Consider the following 19,798-nt stretch of genomic DNA (forward strand, 5'->3'; position numbering starts at 1 on the left):
TGATGATCTCCGGCGAGCTAGGGGCAAAGGTGAGAGTTGTTTCCTGGTTCTGCTGGATCTCTCAGCGGCCTTTGATACAATCGACCATAACATCCTTCTGGACCGTCTAGAGGGGTTGGGAGCTGGGGGCACTGTTATACAATGGTTTTGCTCCTTCCTCCTGGGCCGTGTTCAGAAAGTGGTGGTGAGGGATGAGTGTTCAGACCCTTGGGCCCTCACTTGTGGGGTGCCTCAGGGTTCCGTCCTCTCCCCCATGCTTTTTAACATCTATATGAAGCCGCTGGGAGAGATCATCAGGGGGTTTGGACTGGGTGTCCATCAATATGCAGATGATACCCAGCTCTACCTCTCTTTCAAATCAGAACCAGTGAAGGCGGTGAAGGTCCTGTGTGAGTGCCTGGAGGCGGTTGGAGGATGGATGGCGGCTAATGGATTGAAGTTGAATCCTGACAAGACAGAAGTATTGTTTTTGGGGGACAGGGGGTGGGCAGGTGTGGAGGACTCCCTGGTCCTGAGTAGGGTAACTGTGCCCCTGAAGGACCAGGTGCGCAGCCTGGGAGTCATCTTGGACTCACAGCTGTCCATGGAGGCGCAGGTCAATTCTGTATCCAGGGCAGCTGTCTACCAACTCCACCTGGTACGCAGGCTGAGACCCTACCTGCCCATGGACTGTCTCGCCAGAGTGGTGCATGCTCTAGTTATCTCCCGCTTGGATTACTGCAATGCGCTCTACGTGGGGCTACCTTTGAAGGTGACCCGGAAACTACAACTAATCCAGAATGCGGCAGCTAGACTGGTGACTGGGGGCGGCCGCCGAGACCACATAACACCGGTCTTGAAAGACCTACATTGGCTCCCAGTACGTTTCCGAGCACAATTCAAAGTGCTGGTGTTGACCTTTAAAGCCCTAAACGGCCTCGGCCCAGTATACCTGAAGGAGCGTCTCCACCCCCATCGTTCTGCCCAGACGCTGAGGTCCAGCGCCGAGGGCCTTCTGGCGGTTCCCTCATTGCGAGAAGCAAAGCTACAGGGACCCAGGCAGAGGGCCTTCTCGGTAGTGGCGCCCGCCCTGTGGAACGCCCTCCCATCAGATGTCAAAACGATAAACAACTACCTGACATTCAGAAGACATCTTAAGGCAGCCCTGTTCAGAGAAGTTTTTAATGTATGATATTTTAGTGTTTTTTGGTTTCTATGGAAGCCGCCCAGAGTGGCTGGGGAAACCCAGCCAGATGGGCGGGGTACAAATAATAAATTATTATTATTATTATTACAGCATCAAATATGGCTAGTTCTCTGGGCTTAGGTGGTGACCCTTAATCATTTTCTCTAAAACGTTCCCTGTAACGTTTTTTCCAGACTATTACAATTTAAGAGATTTGAGCACTAGAAGCTATGCAGTAATTAAGGTGGTTCTTGTTTTCAGTCATTTTAAATATGCCACCTTTATTTATGTGTGTATGACTATGAATGGTATTATAAAGCACCCAAGATTGTGAAACACTGCAATTAAAGTGGAGCACAACTGCTTTCCAAGAAACTGTGTGTGTGTGTGTAGTGGCTTGAATATCTTTTGACTATTTAATACATAATGATATCTGTGTTTGCTGATAGAAATTACAGTTGCTCTTGACTTTCAACATTCAGTGATATTCTGCTAAAAGCCACTAGAGATGGCTTTTACAAAATACAGATCAACTGTTGAAAGAATGAACACCTGACAACTGTAGTGTTTGGGACATACTGTTCTGGCCAAGAATCCCTGCCCAGCAACACTGTGTGAGGCAGATTTCAGTTGAAGATAGTACATGTTAAGTAAAGATGAAGATAGAATTCCTCAGAGGACCTGTCAATGTGGAGTAGGCAAGTCAGAAAACTCGAAGACAGCAGCTACTCCTCCCAGCTGTCAAAGCCAGAAATTCTAAGATAATTTGCATAATTCCTTCCTGTTGGAGCAAGTGGGAGGAGTAATCTCCAGGATACAATTATCAGCTGATGGAAATGCATTATTAGTGGCAATTATTTTCCCAATACTGCTTTGGAGTATATTTAAATTAGGGGGGGGGAATCTTACATTTTAGGTCTATAATAATCTCATAATTTAGGATTGTTTTGTCAATAATTGTTCAGTCACATTCCCTTCTGTAGAAAACAATAAATTTACTAACTTCATATATAGGCTGATGAAGTCTGAATAGGTGGTGACTGGAAAAGAAAACTTGGGAGTCGTGGGGTGGCACAGGGGAAAAGTAACCCTTGTTTGCTGGAGGTGAACAGCAAATTCTTTGGTAGGTTCCAAAGCATAGTATAAAAGCATATGATGCAGCTGAAGCTAGGCAGGTCTGTGTCTGGCCAGTTCTTGAATGGGGAGAACCCCATGTAATTACTGTATTTTTCGCCCCATAAGGCGCACCTGACCATAAGACGCACCTACAGTGGTGCCCCGTAAGACGAATGCCTCGCAAGACAGAAAACTCGCTAGACGAAAGAGTTTTCCGTTTTGGAGGTGCTTCGCAAAATGAATTTCCTATGGACTTGCTTCGCAAGACGACAATGTCTTGCGAGTTCCTGCTGGTTTTTTCCCTCCCCCCCCTTTTTCTAAGCCGCTAAGCCGCTTATCAGCTGATCCGATCAGCAGATAAGCCGCTAATCCGCTAATCCGTCAATGGGCTTGCTTCGCAAGACGAAAAAACCGCTAGACGAAGAGAATCACAGAATGGATTATTTTCGTCTTGCGAGGCACCACTGTATTTTTTAGAGGGAGAATGCAAGGGAAAAGCTTAAGGGAGTGCTGAGCAGAGCCTGTGTGCATCCCAGGCTCTGCTCAGCTCTCCCTTTCACGAGCCGCGAGGAGCCTGTGTGTGGCACTTGCAGGCTTTTCCCCAAGGAGGGAGAAGGGCAGCCCGTCACTGAAGGGCAGCTCCACGCGGCTCTTTAAAGGGAGCGCGGCTCTTGGGGGCTTTTCTGCGAGGTGGCGGAAGGGACAGAGCTGTGCGCTCTGTCCCTTCCCCCACCTCCCGCAAAAGCCAGGGATAGCCCCACGAAGCCTCCACAGGGCACAGGGATGAAGGCTCCCCGTGCCAGAAGCTAGAACAGCTAGAGGGAGTGCTGCACAGTGGTCAGCAGCCTGCATTCGCTCCATAAGGCACACACACATTTCCCCTTACTTTTTAGGAGGCAAAAGGTGTGTCTTATAGAGCGAAAAATATGGTATATCATCTTGAGAGTGGGAAAGGGGTGGGACATAGCAACCAACTAAAATAAAGGGCTGAAATGCCTTCAGTTGTGTCCTGCTTGTGGACTTCCTAACTGGCCACTGTTGGCAGCAGTGTTGACCCCTGGCTCAAATCCAGTAAGGGCTTTCTTGTGGTCTTATCATTCTGTCCTCGAAGTCCCAAGTGTCATTGCAATCCTCAATCCATTTTCTGACACATTTTTCCTCTCGGAGGATCATGCAGCTACACTATTTTTGGCAGCTAGCTGAAAATAACTTCCGCTGGCATCGAGAAGGTAGTGGTAATTTGGAAAATTCAGGGGAACTTTAAAAAAGTGATTAAGGGGCTGGAAAGGAACTGAGCATGTTTTCATCTAAAAAGAGGTGGCATGTGCACTTTATTAAAAATAAAGCATGTAAAAAAGGGGGTGACACTTGTTTATCCACAACATAAGAAGTAGTGGGGTTAAACTAGAAAGGGGGAGCTTCCAAACTATAAGGCCTGCTTGTCCGAAGAGCAAGCCATCCAGAAAAAGCTCAAGAAGAATCTGTTAGGAATGAATTCATGTGATTCTGGGATTGCAGCCACAATGAATTTACTGTGCTATTATTCACAATATGTCTAAAAGTATATGTGGAATGAAAGAGTTTTATAATAGAACCAAAAGTGCACCAAGGGTTCTGGTGTTGACGTAGTTCAATTCACCATTATCACTTCTAGTTCATATTTAAGGTTTCTGTGAATTCAAACATCACAACAAAGGTAGCTTAGCCAAGATTTGATGTAGGGTTGCCACCAACAACTTATCTGTCTGAATTTTCGCTGTTTGAAATATAGCAACCCTATTTGGTGTAGTATATGCATTGGCAAATCAGTTTATAGTAAGCCAGTAAACCAGAGTTAAAAACCGTATTTTGAATTGAGCTTGTAAATAATGATTTTACAAATTCTGGTTTGGCATGCTGTCTGAACTGGCAAATAATTGATACAGCAGTTGCTTTGGTTGTTGACCCATAGAGGCACCAGTGGCCTCATGAATTTACAATGCTAGGTGCTTACAGGATGGAAAATTAAAGTAGGAATGCAGCTCTAAAACCATGGTTTGTATGCTGGAAGTTCAAAACATAGTTTCAGTTCTATACTATGATTAGCACAAACTATGGTTTGCTATGTCTCAACTGAACTGCTGGTGACTGCGTTTTTATGTATCACAGAAGCAAAATTACCCTGAGCAAACTCAACTTATGCTTTTAGAAGGTATACAAACATGATGAGTTTTGCCAGTATGTGTATGGGAATGGGCAAGAGAACTTGCATTCCAAGGAAAGCATGAAAAATGGGCACATCATCCACTTTCCATGCAACTGCATGTGCATTTGACCCACAGTTCCTGATCTAAATTTTTTTAAGTGGAACGGATTTCCTTAACTGGAGCAGTATGAGGAGTTGCAGCAGTGTTGAAATTAGACTTACATTGTACTTTTTCTTCCAATCAGCAAACTTGCTCCTAGCTTCCTTTTCTTATTGGTCGGCTTTCCTTTTCTTTCTTGGACATTTCCCATGAATTCTTGCTTCCCTGTATTTTTGAGAAAGGTCAGAATGTCTTTAACTATGTAATGTAACTAATGTACACCTCATGGCCATATTTGCAAACAGCAGCAGCTTACGTGTTGCAATTGTATGCTTAATTTACATCTGGGTTTATATAAAAATAATTGTGATAATGTATAATGGCTTTTCTATATCCTGAGGCATCTTAGTCCTCTTGAATTAGAAAGTCATTCTCTGAGAAGACCCATTGAATTTGAGAGATCTCAATTAATCAAGACTTATGTCCATTGAATTCAGTTGGTCTACTCAAGAGTATGATGCAGCTCATTGTTGTCTTCTGCTGATATGACTGTGAAGCTGCACAACTACCCTTTAGCATAGACAGTCCCACTGAATATATTTGAAGAAGAATAGCTGTCCCATTAATAGATCTTTTGGAAATGCCCTTGTTCAAAATTCAAGAAATTGCAAGCACTCATGTTTCAGTTATGATCATTTAGAGGGATCTTTAAGATATTTGTCAAGATAATTCCTTTTTTAAAAAAAATTGAGAGGGATTGGAGTGCCTACCAATCAAAATATCTCAAGCTGAGTCTATATGTGCCTTGCCAGCATGTACTTGTGTTTTCTGGGATTTGTGACCTCATTTGTGACATATCTTCTGTGTCATATAGAATAAAAGCTCACAAAACTCTACAAAGCCCGTAATACTTTTATCCATGGTGTTGAATTCACAATCGGGAAAGCAAAAGGGGGGCCTTTCCCCACAAAAGTATATTCATGGGAATATGGTGCAGCTTCTAATCAATTTTTATGTAAGATTGGCACAGGGTGAAATCTTTAGTGAACTTGAAAATGGAAGAGAGATATTCATCACTTAAGTGTTCATTTGCAAGTCCAGTTCTTAGAATACAGTCATAAGTGTTTTGCATGTATTCTCCTAATGTCTGATCCAACTGCTTATTTTTACCAGTAGGTATGTGGTCAATATCTCATCTAAGACTACTTTAAGGTTTTTGCAGGAATTGGGACTTCCCTTCCTATTTTTTAATGTTTGGGCCAGTTATGCATTTCATTTTGGTTTAATATTTCTTTTATTGAGATCATTTCTGTACTGATTTACATTTTTTGAAGAAAAGAGACTATTGAGAGATTCGCAGCATCTCTCTTAAAGCGTTACAAATATGTTACAAACTATAAGAACAGAATATCATAGCCAATGCTTTTCTGTGCCGCTTTGCTTCTGTGGTTGAAGCACTGTACGTGGGAGATATACAGTTAATTAAGGAAATAGGGGTGCCCCACAGGTGTCTGGGAAGAAGATGCCCCCAACCTTAATGGCCCGATGGAGACTGGCCAAAGGTGGACGTGAGGCCAGCACCTTACCTTGGAGGCAGCAGTGGGCACTGCTGGGGCTACATGGCAGAAAGGCTCTGCTTCAGCACCGGGTACTTGGCTCCCAGGCAGGCCTTGCACGCAGCAAGCAGAAGAAAGTCCAGCGCAGTGACTGCCTGCCCGGCCTCCCACTAATCTGTCCATTCCTAACAGCAAGGGTTGGTGTCCTGGCTGGCTGGGCTCCTCACCCATTTGCTTGCTAACTCAGCTGAGGCCACCTCAGCTCCTGGCAACCAGCACCCCTTGGCCAGCCCCAGAGGCACCATTTGCCTGGGGAGGTTGTAATAATAATAATAATAATAATAATACAGTGGTGCCCCGCAAGACAAACGCCTCGCAAGAGTTTTTTCGTTTTCGAGTTGCTTCGCAAGACGAATTTCCCTATGGGCTTGCTTCGCAAAACGAAGCTTGCCCCCGCACCCCAGACCTCTTTTGAAGCAAGGGGCGGCGGGGAGAAGATCCCTTCTCCCCGTTGCCAGCCCCACAATCTCCAGGGACAGAGGGGAAGGCGCGCGCGCGCCTTCCCCTCTGTCCCCGGACCCCTTTTGAACCAAGGGGCGGCAACGGGGAGAAGCGATTCCCCCCGCTGCCCCTTCCCTTGCTTTAAAACAGGTCCCCTCTGTCCCCGGACGGTCTCCATAGGAACGCATTGATTGATTTTCAATGCATTCCTATGGGAAACCGTGCTTCGCAAGACGAAAAACTCGCAAGAAGAAAAAACTTGCGGAACGAATTAATTTCATCTTGCAAGGCACCACTGTAATAATAATAATAGTAGTAGTAAATTATTATTATTATTATTATTATTATTATTATTATTATTATTATTAAATACCCAGCCCATCTGGCTGGATTTCCCCAGCCACTCTGGGCGGCTTCCAACCAAATATTAAAACACAGTGGTCTGTTAAACAATAAAAGCTTCCCTAAACAGGGCTGCCTCTTCAGATGTCTTATAAATGTCATGTAGTTGTTTATCTCTCTGACATCTGATGGGAGGGCGTTCCACAGGACAGGTGCCACTACCGAGAAGGCCCTCTGCCTGGTTCCCTGTAACTTAGCTTCTCGCAGGGAGGGAACTGCCAGAAGGCCCTTGGCGCTAGACCTCAGTGTCTGGACAGAATGATGGAAGTGGAGACGCTCCTTCAGCTATACTGCACCAGGGCTGCCGCAACAGACAGCCGCACAAGCCTTTGGGAGGCAGAGGTGTGAGAGGGCATAAGGAGGGAAGGGAGGAAAGAGGGACAGAGGCTAGTTAGTTGCCTGCGGCACCCCTGACCACCATTCAAGGCACCCCAGGGTGCCACGGCACACTGGTTAAAAACACACTGAAATAAGCCTTTAATGTGAAGTGAATACACAGTTGCCACTGCTAAAAGAATCGTGGAGTTTGAGGCCAGACCCAGCACCGATCTGCTTTCGGTTAGAAACTGGTGGAGTAAAAAAATGCCTTTCTGAAGTGAAACAACCACACTTTTATACACAATCATGTTTAAGAAAACTCTGGTGGCCTGGGTTGTTTGTTTGTTTGTTTGTTTGTTTGTTTGTTTGTTGCTTGTTTGCTGAAAAGCAGCAGGAGGGAGCAGTTCTCAGCTGAGAAGCAACTGGCAGCAAAAATATAATCAAACCGTCGCTTCCGCTCTGCAAAATCACTAGCGTCCAGAATTGCTTTTCGGCAAAGGACTGGGCTGTCATTTCATTCAGTTGCATATCTTGCCTCGTGTGTCTCTGTCTTGTCATTTTGCTCCTGCTTCCTCTTGTTGCATTTCATTCATTCCTTGCTTATTCCCTTTTGGCTCACTTTTCCGTTCCTCACCCTTTCCCAACACTCACTCTCTGCTCATTTTCCTCCCTTCCCCTTGTTTCCTGCTCTTCTCCGTGATGCTTTCTTCAGAATGCTTTCTCTTCTGTCCCAACTGTCATCGCCAACTGCTTCAGAATACACTTGAGCCCAGAGTTCTGCCCTTTCCTGCCTCCCTCCCTCCAACGTGTGAGATAGCCACCTCCCTAAAGGTTCCTTTTGAGTTCAAAAATTGACGGAAGATGTCCTGCTTACTCGTCATTCGCTGTGCTTTCTTATTACTTCCGTTCTGGGAGTTGAACTGAAATACGGCCACTGTGCTGAATTATTATTTTCACTTGAGCTGGAATCACAAGCATAAAAAGTAAAATTTTGCCCTGTCCGTTGAACCTGAATCCACTCCCCGTGGAGGACTTAACGGCCTGTCAACCAGATTTTGACCTGCCATGGTGCCACTAAACTCCTGTGAAAAGGATTGGAAAAATTCCAGAAATTGTCAGCTGCCTAAAATGTTGCTTTGGTGCCAAATTTCCATCCTTCAACAGGACTTAAAAAAAACCCAACAACAAACTGGAAAGCCTTATTCTGACAACTAAAAATCTGCAGTATTTTATGCCCACTTTTGCAGCAGCAAAATTCTGGGATAAGGCAGACTTAATGGTTCTTATTGATATTATTTGAGTCTACCATAAGAGACCCTTGCCTTCATAAGGTAGCCTGTATGTTTTGTAATGTGTACCAGTCACTCCTACAGTCTTCAAAATGCCAAATGCTGTGTAGTGGCATGATGGCATTAAGAACACTGAGCCTCCAACAGCTAATTGCATGTGTTAATTTAAGAATGGCACTTCCTATATTCAAAGCTATTCAGTGCCTGTTGGATTGTTAATAGATTTTGATGAAGCATATAAAGAAATGTCACTGACAAGTTGGAATAAGTTTTCATTAAGCTACATGTTCATATTTCCCACCCCCTTTCATTTTTAAAGAGAAATGCGCTGTTATTATTATGTTAAAAAGTATAACTGACTGCAATTAATCACAATAGTTTTACACTTCTGTTGTGGCCAAACTGAATTAACAAGTTCTAAATCTGTCCAGCCCTGTCCTTATTGCCTTTTAGATAGTGCCATCTGATGTAGGGGTGGTATTGAATTAAGTTATACTCAAAGCAAAAATAAATGCAAATGGGGTTAGGTTTGTTAATTTCAGTTACTCAGTTTCTGAGTACAACTTAGTTGAATGCCACCCTAGGAGACTGGGGTTTTGAATCTCAATACTTAATCCTGCCTGTAGCATATTGGGTGGCCTTTGGGATTAAAAAAAAAAAAAAAAGCACCTCCCTGATTGATTTTGTTTTATCTGTAGCACTGAGGTGATCACCCAACCCAAAAAGCACAGTTGAGTTATGAATATATGAATATATGCAAACTCTCACAATGGTTATTGCTTTGTGGCCTTCATTTGAAAAATGCATTGCTACAACTACTTTTGGAAGAGAACACCATTTATGTGTAGCTAGGTTTTAGGTGATATTTTCAGAGTGAATTATTCATAAAATATCCTGTACTTTTTATTGTATATGTTGGCTTCATAGCTAAAGTTATGGTATATGATCCGGTTATCTAAAATGGTAAGATCCAGTCACTTAAATTCTTAATGGCACAGACACTTTGTTTACTTAATCCATTTTTAAACCACCCTTCATCAATTAAATTCCTAAATTCAATAAAACAATAGCATTCAATATCATTGAGTTGGAAGGAACCAAAGGGCCATCTAGTCCAACGCCTTGCAATGCAGGAATCTCATCTAAAGCATCCATGATAGATGGATATTGATACCTTCTATATATCTATATATCTATATCTATCTATATCTATATATCTATATCTATATCTATATCTATCTATCTATCTATCTATCTATGAAGCAACTTAAACATAAAATCTACATCACAAAAAACCTTAAGATTAGTTTTGTGGGAGATCCCAGTTCCTCTAGTGAGAATTGTTGTATTCAGTTATTTCAGACTGAGCAGGAACCTAGACGGTTAATCACTGAATTATGAGTGTATCACTAAGAATATTGCCATCTAATGACTATGACTGCAGCTGTTGCTAGAGCATGTAACATCTCCAGCAGGCATTGTGCATGGGTTTTGGTTGTCATCACATGGATTTTGTATTATGAACCAATTCGCAACAGTTGTGGTGCCCAGAACACTCATGTAGATGATTTTAGGTGATGGACAAAATATGGTCACATTGTGCATTCAGTGAGAATGATGCTGACTGTAAACATTGGAGAGGGGAAGGAAATAGTCTTTCTTCTCTCCAGCCTACAGGATTTGCACATTTATTTATTATTACATTTATATCCACCTTGCCTCCATGTGGTTTCTCCCCCTCCCCATTGTATTCTCACAACAACCCAGTGAAAAACAGCTGTTGTCCCAAGGTTGTCCGATGAGCTTTTTGTGTCCGAGTGGGAATTTCCACCCTGGACTTGCCATTCTTAGTCCAACACTAGTGGTGAAGGGGGGGTCATCTCTGCTGAGAATGTTGCCTGTATCATAATAGCTAACTCTTCACAAATCAAAAGCGCCCATAGAATCTCATTCTTCCTGGATAATTTGTGAGCTGTTTCTTACGTAACACACAGGCATGCAGTGAGAACAGGTAGGGCTAGAAAGAAGAGGCTGAATGAGCTTGTGATTTTGACCCGGGCTGCTTTGCGAAGCCACTTTAAATATTTGCAAAACCCACAACGAAACTATGTGCAGGCCTGCATAGTTTATGCATAACTCGGCATGTTACAACCAAACTTCATGTTACTATGTACAGATCTTGTAGGGATTTAGGGGATCTTAACAGGACTAGCGCTGCCGACTTTTTGTTTCCTTATTTCCCTAGAAAACCGCTAGGGCTTACACGCTGTAACGGGTGGTACTACATTGTGGTTGCTGAACTTGGAACATAGGGTGGTGTTAGACAAGGCAGTGGAGCGAATCTGGAAACTGGCAGTGGAAACTGTGTCCAGTTCTGGGCACCACAATTCAAGAAGGACACTGACAAACTGGAACATGTCCAGAGGAGGGCAACCAAAATGGTCAAAGGCCTGGAAACGATGCCTTATGAGGAACGGCTAAGGGAGCTGGGCATGTTTAGCCTGGAGAAGAGGAGGTTAAGGGGTGATATGATAGCCATGTTCAAATATATAAAAGGATGTCACATAGAGGAGGGAGAAAGGTTGTTTTCTGCTGCTCCAGAGAAGCGGACACGGAGCAATGGATCCAAACTACAAGAAAGAAGATTCCACCTAAACATTAGGAAGAACTTCCTGACAGTAAGAGCTGTTTGACAGTGGAATTTGCTGCCAAGGAGTGTGGTGGAGTCTCCTACTTTGGAGGTCTTTAAGCAGAGGCTTGACAACCATATGTCAGGAGTGCTCTGATGGTGTTTCCTGCTTGGCAGGGGGTTGGACTCGATGGCCCTTGTGGTCTCTTCCAACTCTATGATTCTATGATTCTATGAATCAGACAGACTTGGAAGAAGTAGCTGGCCTAGCTCACAAGGCTTCCTTTCTGATGTATGGAGGGTGTTAAGAACTGGACACATACAACATCTCTCTGATTTCAGTGGGTGGCTAACCTGTAGCCTTCCAGCTATCATTGGACTACAACTCCCATCGTGGCTAGCTAGTAGGATCAGTGGGAGTTGTAGTCCCAACAACAGCTGGGGACCAAAGTTTGAGAAACGCTGGCCTAGCTCCACACACTCCAAAGCATTTGCTGATCACTAGTGTCTGTGGTAGGTAGCATAGCATCAGTTCCCCCACCCACTGCTGCCATTAAGGGTCTCCTTGGTTCTTGCTTGGAAGCACAGGCGCCTACTATCCCTGACCATTCAAGCTACTATGGGAACTGCGTCCATAGAGGTGACTCTAAGAAGAGATTTACAACATGAGGAGTTGTGAGAGAAGAGAAAGTACCAGTTGCTGGAACCGCAGGAGGGGAGAAGCGTTCTCGTGCTCAGGTCCTGCTTGTGCGTTTCCTACCTTGGCCACTGTGAAAACAGGATTCAGGAACGTAGTGTACCTTGATTTCAGTAAGGCTTTTGACAAAGTTCCCCATGTCTTGCGGAGAAGCTAGTACAATGTGTGGTCAGACTGCACCTGGAGTACTGTGTCCAGTTCTGGGCACCTCAATTTAAGGAGGGTATTGACAACCTGGAACATGTGCAGAGGAGGGTCTAGAACCAAGCCTTATGAGGAACGGTTGAAGGAGTTGAGTGTGTTTAGCGTGGAAAAGAGGAGACTGAGAGAAGATATGATATCCATGTTCAAATATCTAAAGGGCTGTCACATGGAGGATGGAGCAAGCTTGTTTTCTGCCTCTCCACAGGGGAATAATAATAATAATAATAATAATAATAATAATAATAATAAATTTTATTTATATCCCGCCCTCCCCAGCCGAAGCCAGGTAGAACCTAAACCAATGGATTCAAGTAAAAAGAAAGGAAATCCGGACTAAATATCAGTAACATTCTGATTGTAAGAGCTATTCAGTGGTGGATGTAGTATCCGGAAGTGCATGGTGGCAGAAGAAGAGGGTAGGTCATCTCCTCCAGGGTCTCCTTATGAACCTCTTCCCATCTGCATCTGATCCCTGTTGAAGGCAGAGAACACTAGATGGACTCTTTGTATGATCTAGCAAGCATTTACCATAGCAGCACTCACAATATTGATTCTGATTATCCAGTCAGGATGCTCCACAACGTCTTGCAAAGCAAAGCCGTTATCTAGATGCGATGTGTTCTTGTGTAATTTAAAAATTCAGAATTGGCCGCAGATTTTTCTCTTGCAATTGAATCCTATTCTCAAGGTCCTGCTCTCGGCTGAACAGTAATACTGTTTGTACACAACGTGATGAGGACTCGAGAACAGTTTGTGCTGATCTTTACCTGAGAGCAGCTACCATGTCCCTCACATTCGCAGTCTTATGTTAGCAGGAACTGTGTACGGTGGTTGTTTTTCCAGGTCCCAGGCATTGTTTCAAAGGAGGATATTTTTCAAGGCTTGTCAGTACCTCCAGTACACGAAGCAAAACGTAGTTAAGCTTGCATTGACCCAAGCAGACCTGGGTGGAGGGTTTCCATAGTTCTGTCAAGTTTCAACAAAACACAAACCTGCCTTCTCGCCTCTGCATCTCCACAGGGAACTTGCACACAGCAACAGAGGCTACACTTTCCAGTTTCTCCACGTCCCTCCTCTTCCAGTGACCCTGTCGTTGCAAAAGCAACCAGCACGACAATTTCAGAATTCCAAAGTGGCCTAAGCGAAATGTGAAACTTGCAGTAGTCAATGTACAACGAGTTCCTCCCTCGTGTAACGTCAGGAATAAAAAGCTTGCCTACTAGGAACAGACATTCGGGGCCACCTCAAACTCATTTGCAACTATCTCCTGGACAGATAATATGGAAAAATTGCAGACCCTTCCAAGGGTCCCTATTTTCCAGGGACAGTCCCAGATTTACAGAACCTGTCCGTCCCGGTTTCTGATTTGATCCCAGAATGCCCTGCTTCTCCTTAGGATGTCCCTATTTTCATCCAAGAAGAAATGTTCGAGGGTGTGGAATAGGATGTCCTTATTTTCATCGGGTAACTGCTGGAGGGTAAGGTAAAGGTAAAGGGACCCCTGACCATTAGGTCTAGTCGTGATCGACTCTGGGGTTGCGGCGCTCATCTCGCTTTATTGGCCGAGGGAGCCGGCGTACAGCTTCTGGGTCATGTGGCCAGCATGACTAAGCCACTTCTGGCAAACCAGAGCAGCACACGGAAATGCCGTTTACCTTCCCGCCGGAGTGGTACCTATTTACCTATTTACGTCAAAGTGCAAGTAGATAAATAGGTACCACTCCGGCGGGAAGGTAAACGGCATTTCCATGCAGTGCTCTGGTTCGCCAGAAGTGGCTTAGTCATGCTGGCCACATGACTCGGAAGCTGTCTGCGGACAAACGCCGGCTCCCTCGGCCAATAAAGCGAGATGAGCGCCGCAACCCCCAGAGTCTGTCACGACTGGACCTAATGGTCAGAGATCCCTTTACCTTTACCTTTTAGGCAATGCAAAGCCAGCCAGCCAGACCTGACCCACCCAAGTCTTCCCCAACAGTTCTGGAATTGCTTTACTGGAGACTAACCTGTCTTCAGGTGGAAGCAATTGCCAGAGATCTGATTATGTGTGCCCGCCTCAGTACCAGCCCATGACATTTTGTTGGAGTGGAGCCCAAGTAGCACAAACACACACACACACACACCAGCAAGGACCACCCCTTCTTTTTTTAAAAAGTCTTGCTGCACCATCCAGACACCGATTCCTGCTTTCATCTATTCCCACCCTCCAACCCTCCTGCCTTCATGTCTGGTGCAGCAGGGCAGGGCCAGCATTTTGGGAAAACAACCTAAAGACAGAGGCCATTGTCATTGGGAGGTAGGAAGCAGTCCTAATCAAAAGAGGCTGGCTATTGTGGGGGGGTGTCTGGCAAAATGGGAATCTGTTGCTGCGAATGATGCACGAGAGGCATTGCTCCAGGCTGATGAAAGCAGCAAAGAGATGAAAACCACGTGTATCCCTTTCCACAGGCATGACTCAGTTTTCTGAAAAGCGGAGTTATTGTGCTCCGCACTGAGGAGGGCAAAACTGTAGGAAAACGATATATGTTGGCTGGTTCTGGGTGAAAACTGTACCCAAATACTCTCAATAACAAATCTCGCAATACAATGTCCTCTTTAAACAGCTGCATGTAGGAGAAGGAAAAGCATGGGGCTTAGGGTCTCCTCGGACTGCCAGATTCACAGATTTCTGATACCCATCATTAAATGGCAGCTATTTCACCCATGTTGTTTTCTGTACTTCCCAATTAGTAAAATCAACTTAAAGGGTGTGTTCTACTTGCTTGAAGGAACCTCCAGGCTGCCTGCCTGCACGTATGATGTGGTCCACCTTTCCCATGCCTGGTGTCATCTAAGATGTCAGAAGCCAGAAACGTCCACCCATGGCTTTAAACATAAGCTAAATATGGAGAAAAAGCAGGAATGCATTTTTAAACGTCCTCCTCTTTTAAATGTCCTCCTTAAATGTCCTTTTCTGCATCAGAAAGACGGTGCTTTTTGAATTTGGCACCTTATTCCGTTGCCCTCCCAAACCTTTCCTTAGAAGTCGGGTCACCTGATAGCATGGTGACGTCACAGGAGATTGACAGGTGGGCGGGCCCAGCAGTCGGCATGGCCTGGCATGGAGTCTGCCAGCCACATCCTGTTCTCTACCTGGCTTAAAGGGAAGTTGCCGCTTCAATATTCCTTGCATATCTAGTCCTTCTGTAATCAAGATCAATAGTAATATTGCTGGTAGCCTGAGGAGAAGTTCCCAGGAGCCTGGGGTTTATTTTGTTTTTAAACATCCCATTAATGTTAAAGTAATGTGTTCATTAAAGAGGCTCATCCATCCGCTGCCGATTCGCAAACCTTCAACGTGGGGGGTAGCTGTGCTGCAAGAGACTGGAGTGATCAAGGTTTGCGCATGGAAGAAAATGCTCCCATCCACCTTGCCAATAGAGGATCTACTGGATTCTGTACCATGAGAATGAGAGCCCCGGCCGGGGTGAGCAGTCACAGGTATAAAAGCAATCATTTCGTAAAGGGAAACCTATAAAAGTGTGTTCACAAGATGGGAGAATGAACGTGCAGAGGGCAAGAGTTTGGCAAAACACAAATGTGCACACTCGGCTCCATTCAATGTAACACCTCTTCTTCACACCTGAACCAACCTGCCTTTCCCTAGGAACAGGAATTTGCCTTACTCTAACTCGGGTTGTCAATCTGGTCCCTACCGCCCACTAGTGGGAGTTTCAGGATTCTAGGTGGGCGGTAGAGGGTTCCACGGCACAAGCTGAATCCACCTTCCATCGAGCACTGGTGGGCGGTAAGGAAAATTTACCATCAAGAAGGACGCATTAGTGGGCAGTAGGTATAAAAAGGTTGGCTACCCCTGCTCTAACTACTGGGAATACAGTGGTACCTCGGGTTAAGTACTTAATTCGTTCTGGAGGTCCATACTTAACCTGAAACTGTTCTTAACCTGAAGCACCACTTTAGCTAATGGGGCCTCCTGCTGCTGCCATGCCGCCGGAGCACAATTTCTGTTCTCATCCTGAAGCAAAGTTCTTAACCTGAAGCACTATTTCTGGGTTAGCGGAGTCTGTAACCTGAAGTGCATGTAACCTGAAGCGTATGTAACCCGAGGTACCACTGTATTGGTGTTATAGAGAAATTGTGGCAGTGACCAGAACGCCTGTATCGTTTGGGTGGCAGTGGGACATCCTTCAGCCTTCCTCATTCCCTTTAACTTTTGCATACGGTTTGAGTTCCGTCCCATATAAGACCACCCAGTTTCGGGGGTTTTTGATAAGTTGTCCCGTTAACATGGGTTTCGATGTTTTGATAATGCAACTGGTTGCTTTAGGAAGGCCTTCCCACAGCTTCTCTGATACATCGTTTGGGCACGGCGAAGATTCCCCAGCATGCTCAGACCGAAACTTTAAAAATAGACTGGCAAATTAATGCTTCCATAAATGGATGACAACCCCTTGACACACAGGTTGTGGGATTATTCCAGAAGTGGGTCCCCCCCCCCCCTGTTTCCTACTTGGATAAGCACAGCATGCAGAGCTTTAATCAGAGACCAGAGCCTTACTATGAATAAATTGGCACTAGATCGGCTCCCCCGAAACACAGAGAGCACTGCAGGCAGCAGACAGGCTCCTACCACTGTGGCAAAGGCTGACTTGTTATAGGCCAAAGAAAGTTAAGCCTCTCAACAGCATGCAAGGCATCAAGGGGCAGGATTCAGCCAGTTACCCTAGCACAACTTTTAGCTGTAACTTTTAGTGTAACTTTTTCTGCTTCCATTCCCTGCATGCCCCCTATACCTGCTCTGAGGGTTCCCTCAATTCATTGCAGTAACATAAAATAAAGTATTGCCTTCTTTATTGTGTAAGTATTGTTAATATTGTTTGCCACTGTTTATGCGGCTGGTACGCTTTTCTTTGTTTCGCTTTTCCATGGATGTGATATTAAATATGAAGATGATTCCCCATGGCAGCTGGGATAGCTCAGTCGGTGGAGTGCGAGGCACTTAAATCTCAGGGTTGGGGGTTCAAGCCCCACCTTGGGCAAAAGATTCCAGCATTGCAGGAGGGTGGACTGGATGACCCTCGGGGGGCACCCTTCAAGTCTATAATTCCTCCCCCTGCTTTTCCCCTTATGGTATTATGTACTGTATATTTTTATTTGCTGTGAGCCACTTGGAGACCTTCAGGGGACAAGCGGCTAAAAAGTTTCATATAAATAAACTAAAATAAAAATAATAAAATAAAATCCAATAAGTTTTGTAATTGATTTTATTCCTAGGGGTTAGGGGAGCCAGTTTCTGTGCCAGCTCAGATCTTTATATAAACACACAAGACGTAACTGGCTGTGCTTTTGAATAAATAAAGTATACTATTCATTGTATCAAATTGTAGATTTCAACGGAAGTCTCATAAAGTTCAACGGAAAAAACAGAAGACCCAGCAGATCAGTTCATTCTCTAGTCAGTTCATGCATAAGGTCCATACATGTATAAGTGTCTATTCTATCTGTCTGTTCATAGAGTCCAATAATCTACATGAAGGGTTGTTGCAGTTCCACAGAATCCTTTCACAGAATCTAAGACAAGGATTTCCGGAATATTAGCCTTGTTTCGTCATCCTAGGCTGCAACCACTACTCTGCTGTAAGATCCACTATCCTGTAATACAGTGGTACCTCGGGTTACATACGCTTCAGGTTACAGACTCCGCTAACCCAGAAATAGTGCTTCAGGTCTTATATGGGACGGAACTCAAACCGTATGCAAAAGTTAAAGGGAATGAGGAAGGCTGAAGGATGTCCCACTGCCACCCAAACGATACAGGCGTTCTGGTCACTGCCACAATTTCTCTATAACACCAATACAGTGGTACCTCGGGTTACATACGCTTCAGGTTACATGCACTTCAGGTTACAGACTCCGCTAACCCAGAAATAGTGCTTCAGGTTAAGAACTTTGCTTCAGGATGAGAACAGAAATCATGCTCCGGCGGCGCGGCAGCAGCAGGAGGCCCCATTAGCTAAAGTGGTGCTTCAGGTTAAGAACGGTTTCAGGTTAAGAACGGACCTCCAGAACGAATTAAGTACTTAACCCGAGGTACCACTGTAATATTACATATGAGCCTGTTCTACTGATGAAGCCTAGGATGACGAAACAAGGCCATTTTCCAGAAGTGACGCTTTGTCTTCCCCCTCAAAATGCACCACACTTGGGGCATGTGGAATCCCTCAAACGCTGAGCCCAACCCAAAGCCCCTTAAAAGCTGACAAGTCAAGTAGATGAAGTTGCCTGAAGAGGTCCAGCGAGCGACGAACTCCGACGCCCCCATGTACTTGACAACTGCCAAAATCGTGTCTGCTGTACGTATGGCAATAGCAAAGTTCATCGCACAGCGAACAACCATCCACATGCCTGGTTTTGTGACGGCATTGCCATATGGATACAGAAAGGAAAATGTCAGTTCATCCCACCCACCACCATGCCAATCTACAGATCCCAAAAGGGAGGTAAATTTAGGTTGCATGTCTTTTTCAATCTTCTTTAAATAAAAGAGAAGTTCAGGGACACAAGCAATAGCCAACAAGCATTGCAGTATTTCTGTCCAAGGGGTTGGAGCTGGCTCAAGTCTGCAGGAAGACAAACCTGGGTCCGTACCCTGGAAGGAACATTCTCCAACCCAGAATCTTCGGAGGTCAGTTGTAGGAGCCAGAACCTGAAATGTTGTAGGCAGAAGATCCTGCGGTAGTGACGATGGAAAAGCACGAATCAAGATCGCTGTTCTACCTAGCTGAGTATTCTTGATGTTGGCAGGCACTAGCTTTGACATTTAAAGCCCTAAACGGCCTTGGCCTTTTATACCCAAAGGAGCATCTCCACCTCCATCATCCAGCTCTGAGGGCCTTCTGGCGGTTCCCTCCCTGCGAGAAGTGAGGTTACAGGGAAACAGGGAGAAGGCCTTCTCAGTGGTGGCACCCGCCCTGTGGAACGCCCTCCCGTCAGATGGTAAGGAAATAAAGAACTGACTTTTAGAAGACATCTGAAGGCTGCCATGCTTAGGGAAGCTTTAAATGGCCGAGGTTGTATCGTGTTTTTAATATTTTGTTGGGGGGTGCATGGGGAGAAAAGAGAGAAGGAAAGACTCATTGCACAGCTGAAGGTCCATGTGCTAACAGAATGACTGTGATGAAGATTGCCTAGTATATTTATGGAATACAAAATGTACAAAGCTGCTTTCGTTTTTGAAAACTAAGCTTTTGCAAGTCGGGAAAAATCGGAGAGTTTGTTACAGAAACCACCCACACTGTAGTAAACAAAAGGAAGTTTTTATTATCTATACTTAATCTGTTATTCTTACTGTCAGCATCAATCCAGAAAGAAAATAAACTATACTTTTTAAAAATCTGCAGCACCTGTTTACTGCTAAGTGACGGGGAGAAACATACAAGGCACAGTCTTGGTTTCAAACTGGTGCCAGCTCTTGGGGTGGGGGTGGGGGAGAGACCCCAATCAGTGCCTGTCTCCAGCCTTGACAGATCGTGGTATTAAGTAAATCTGGGTATTGTAAACAACTTCAAAGCAATGATGTGCCTACAAAATCAGCCACATGAATCCATGTATCATTTACAAAATAAGTAAGAAATTTTCT

General features: G+C 44.7%; 1 protein-coding gene across 3 annotated transcripts in view; it reads right to left on the reverse strand.

Moving 5' to 3' along the window:
* The window catches only part of PPP2R5E (protein phosphatase 2 regulatory subunit B'epsilon), a 93,002-nt gene extending 84,892 nt beyond the window's left edge, over nucleotides 1-8,110 (reverse strand). For 2 of the 3 annotated variants that reach the window (XM_082218082.1, XM_082218081.1), the window contains exons 1-2: nucleotides 7,995-8,110; nucleotides 4,689-4,791 (exon numbers count right to left, since the gene is read on the reverse strand). In XM_082218082.1, the coding sequence (XP_082074208.1) occupies nucleotides 4,689-4,777 (89 nt within the window). In that variant the 5' untranslated portion in view covers nucleotides 4,778-4,791; nucleotides 7,995-8,110. The remainder of the gene's footprint in view (nucleotides 1-4,688; nucleotides 4,792-7,994) is intronic. The other variant, XM_082218084.1, reaches the window with a different exon arrangement.
* Between the last annotated feature and the right edge of the window lie 11,688 nt (nucleotides 8,111-19,798).

This window comes from Podarcis vaucheri, assembly GCF_965113315.1.
Source record: "Podarcis vaucheri genome assembly, chromosome: 1".
Taxonomy (NCBI): domain Eukaryota; kingdom Metazoa; phylum Chordata; class Lepidosauria; order Squamata; family Lacertidae; genus Podarcis; species Podarcis vaucheri.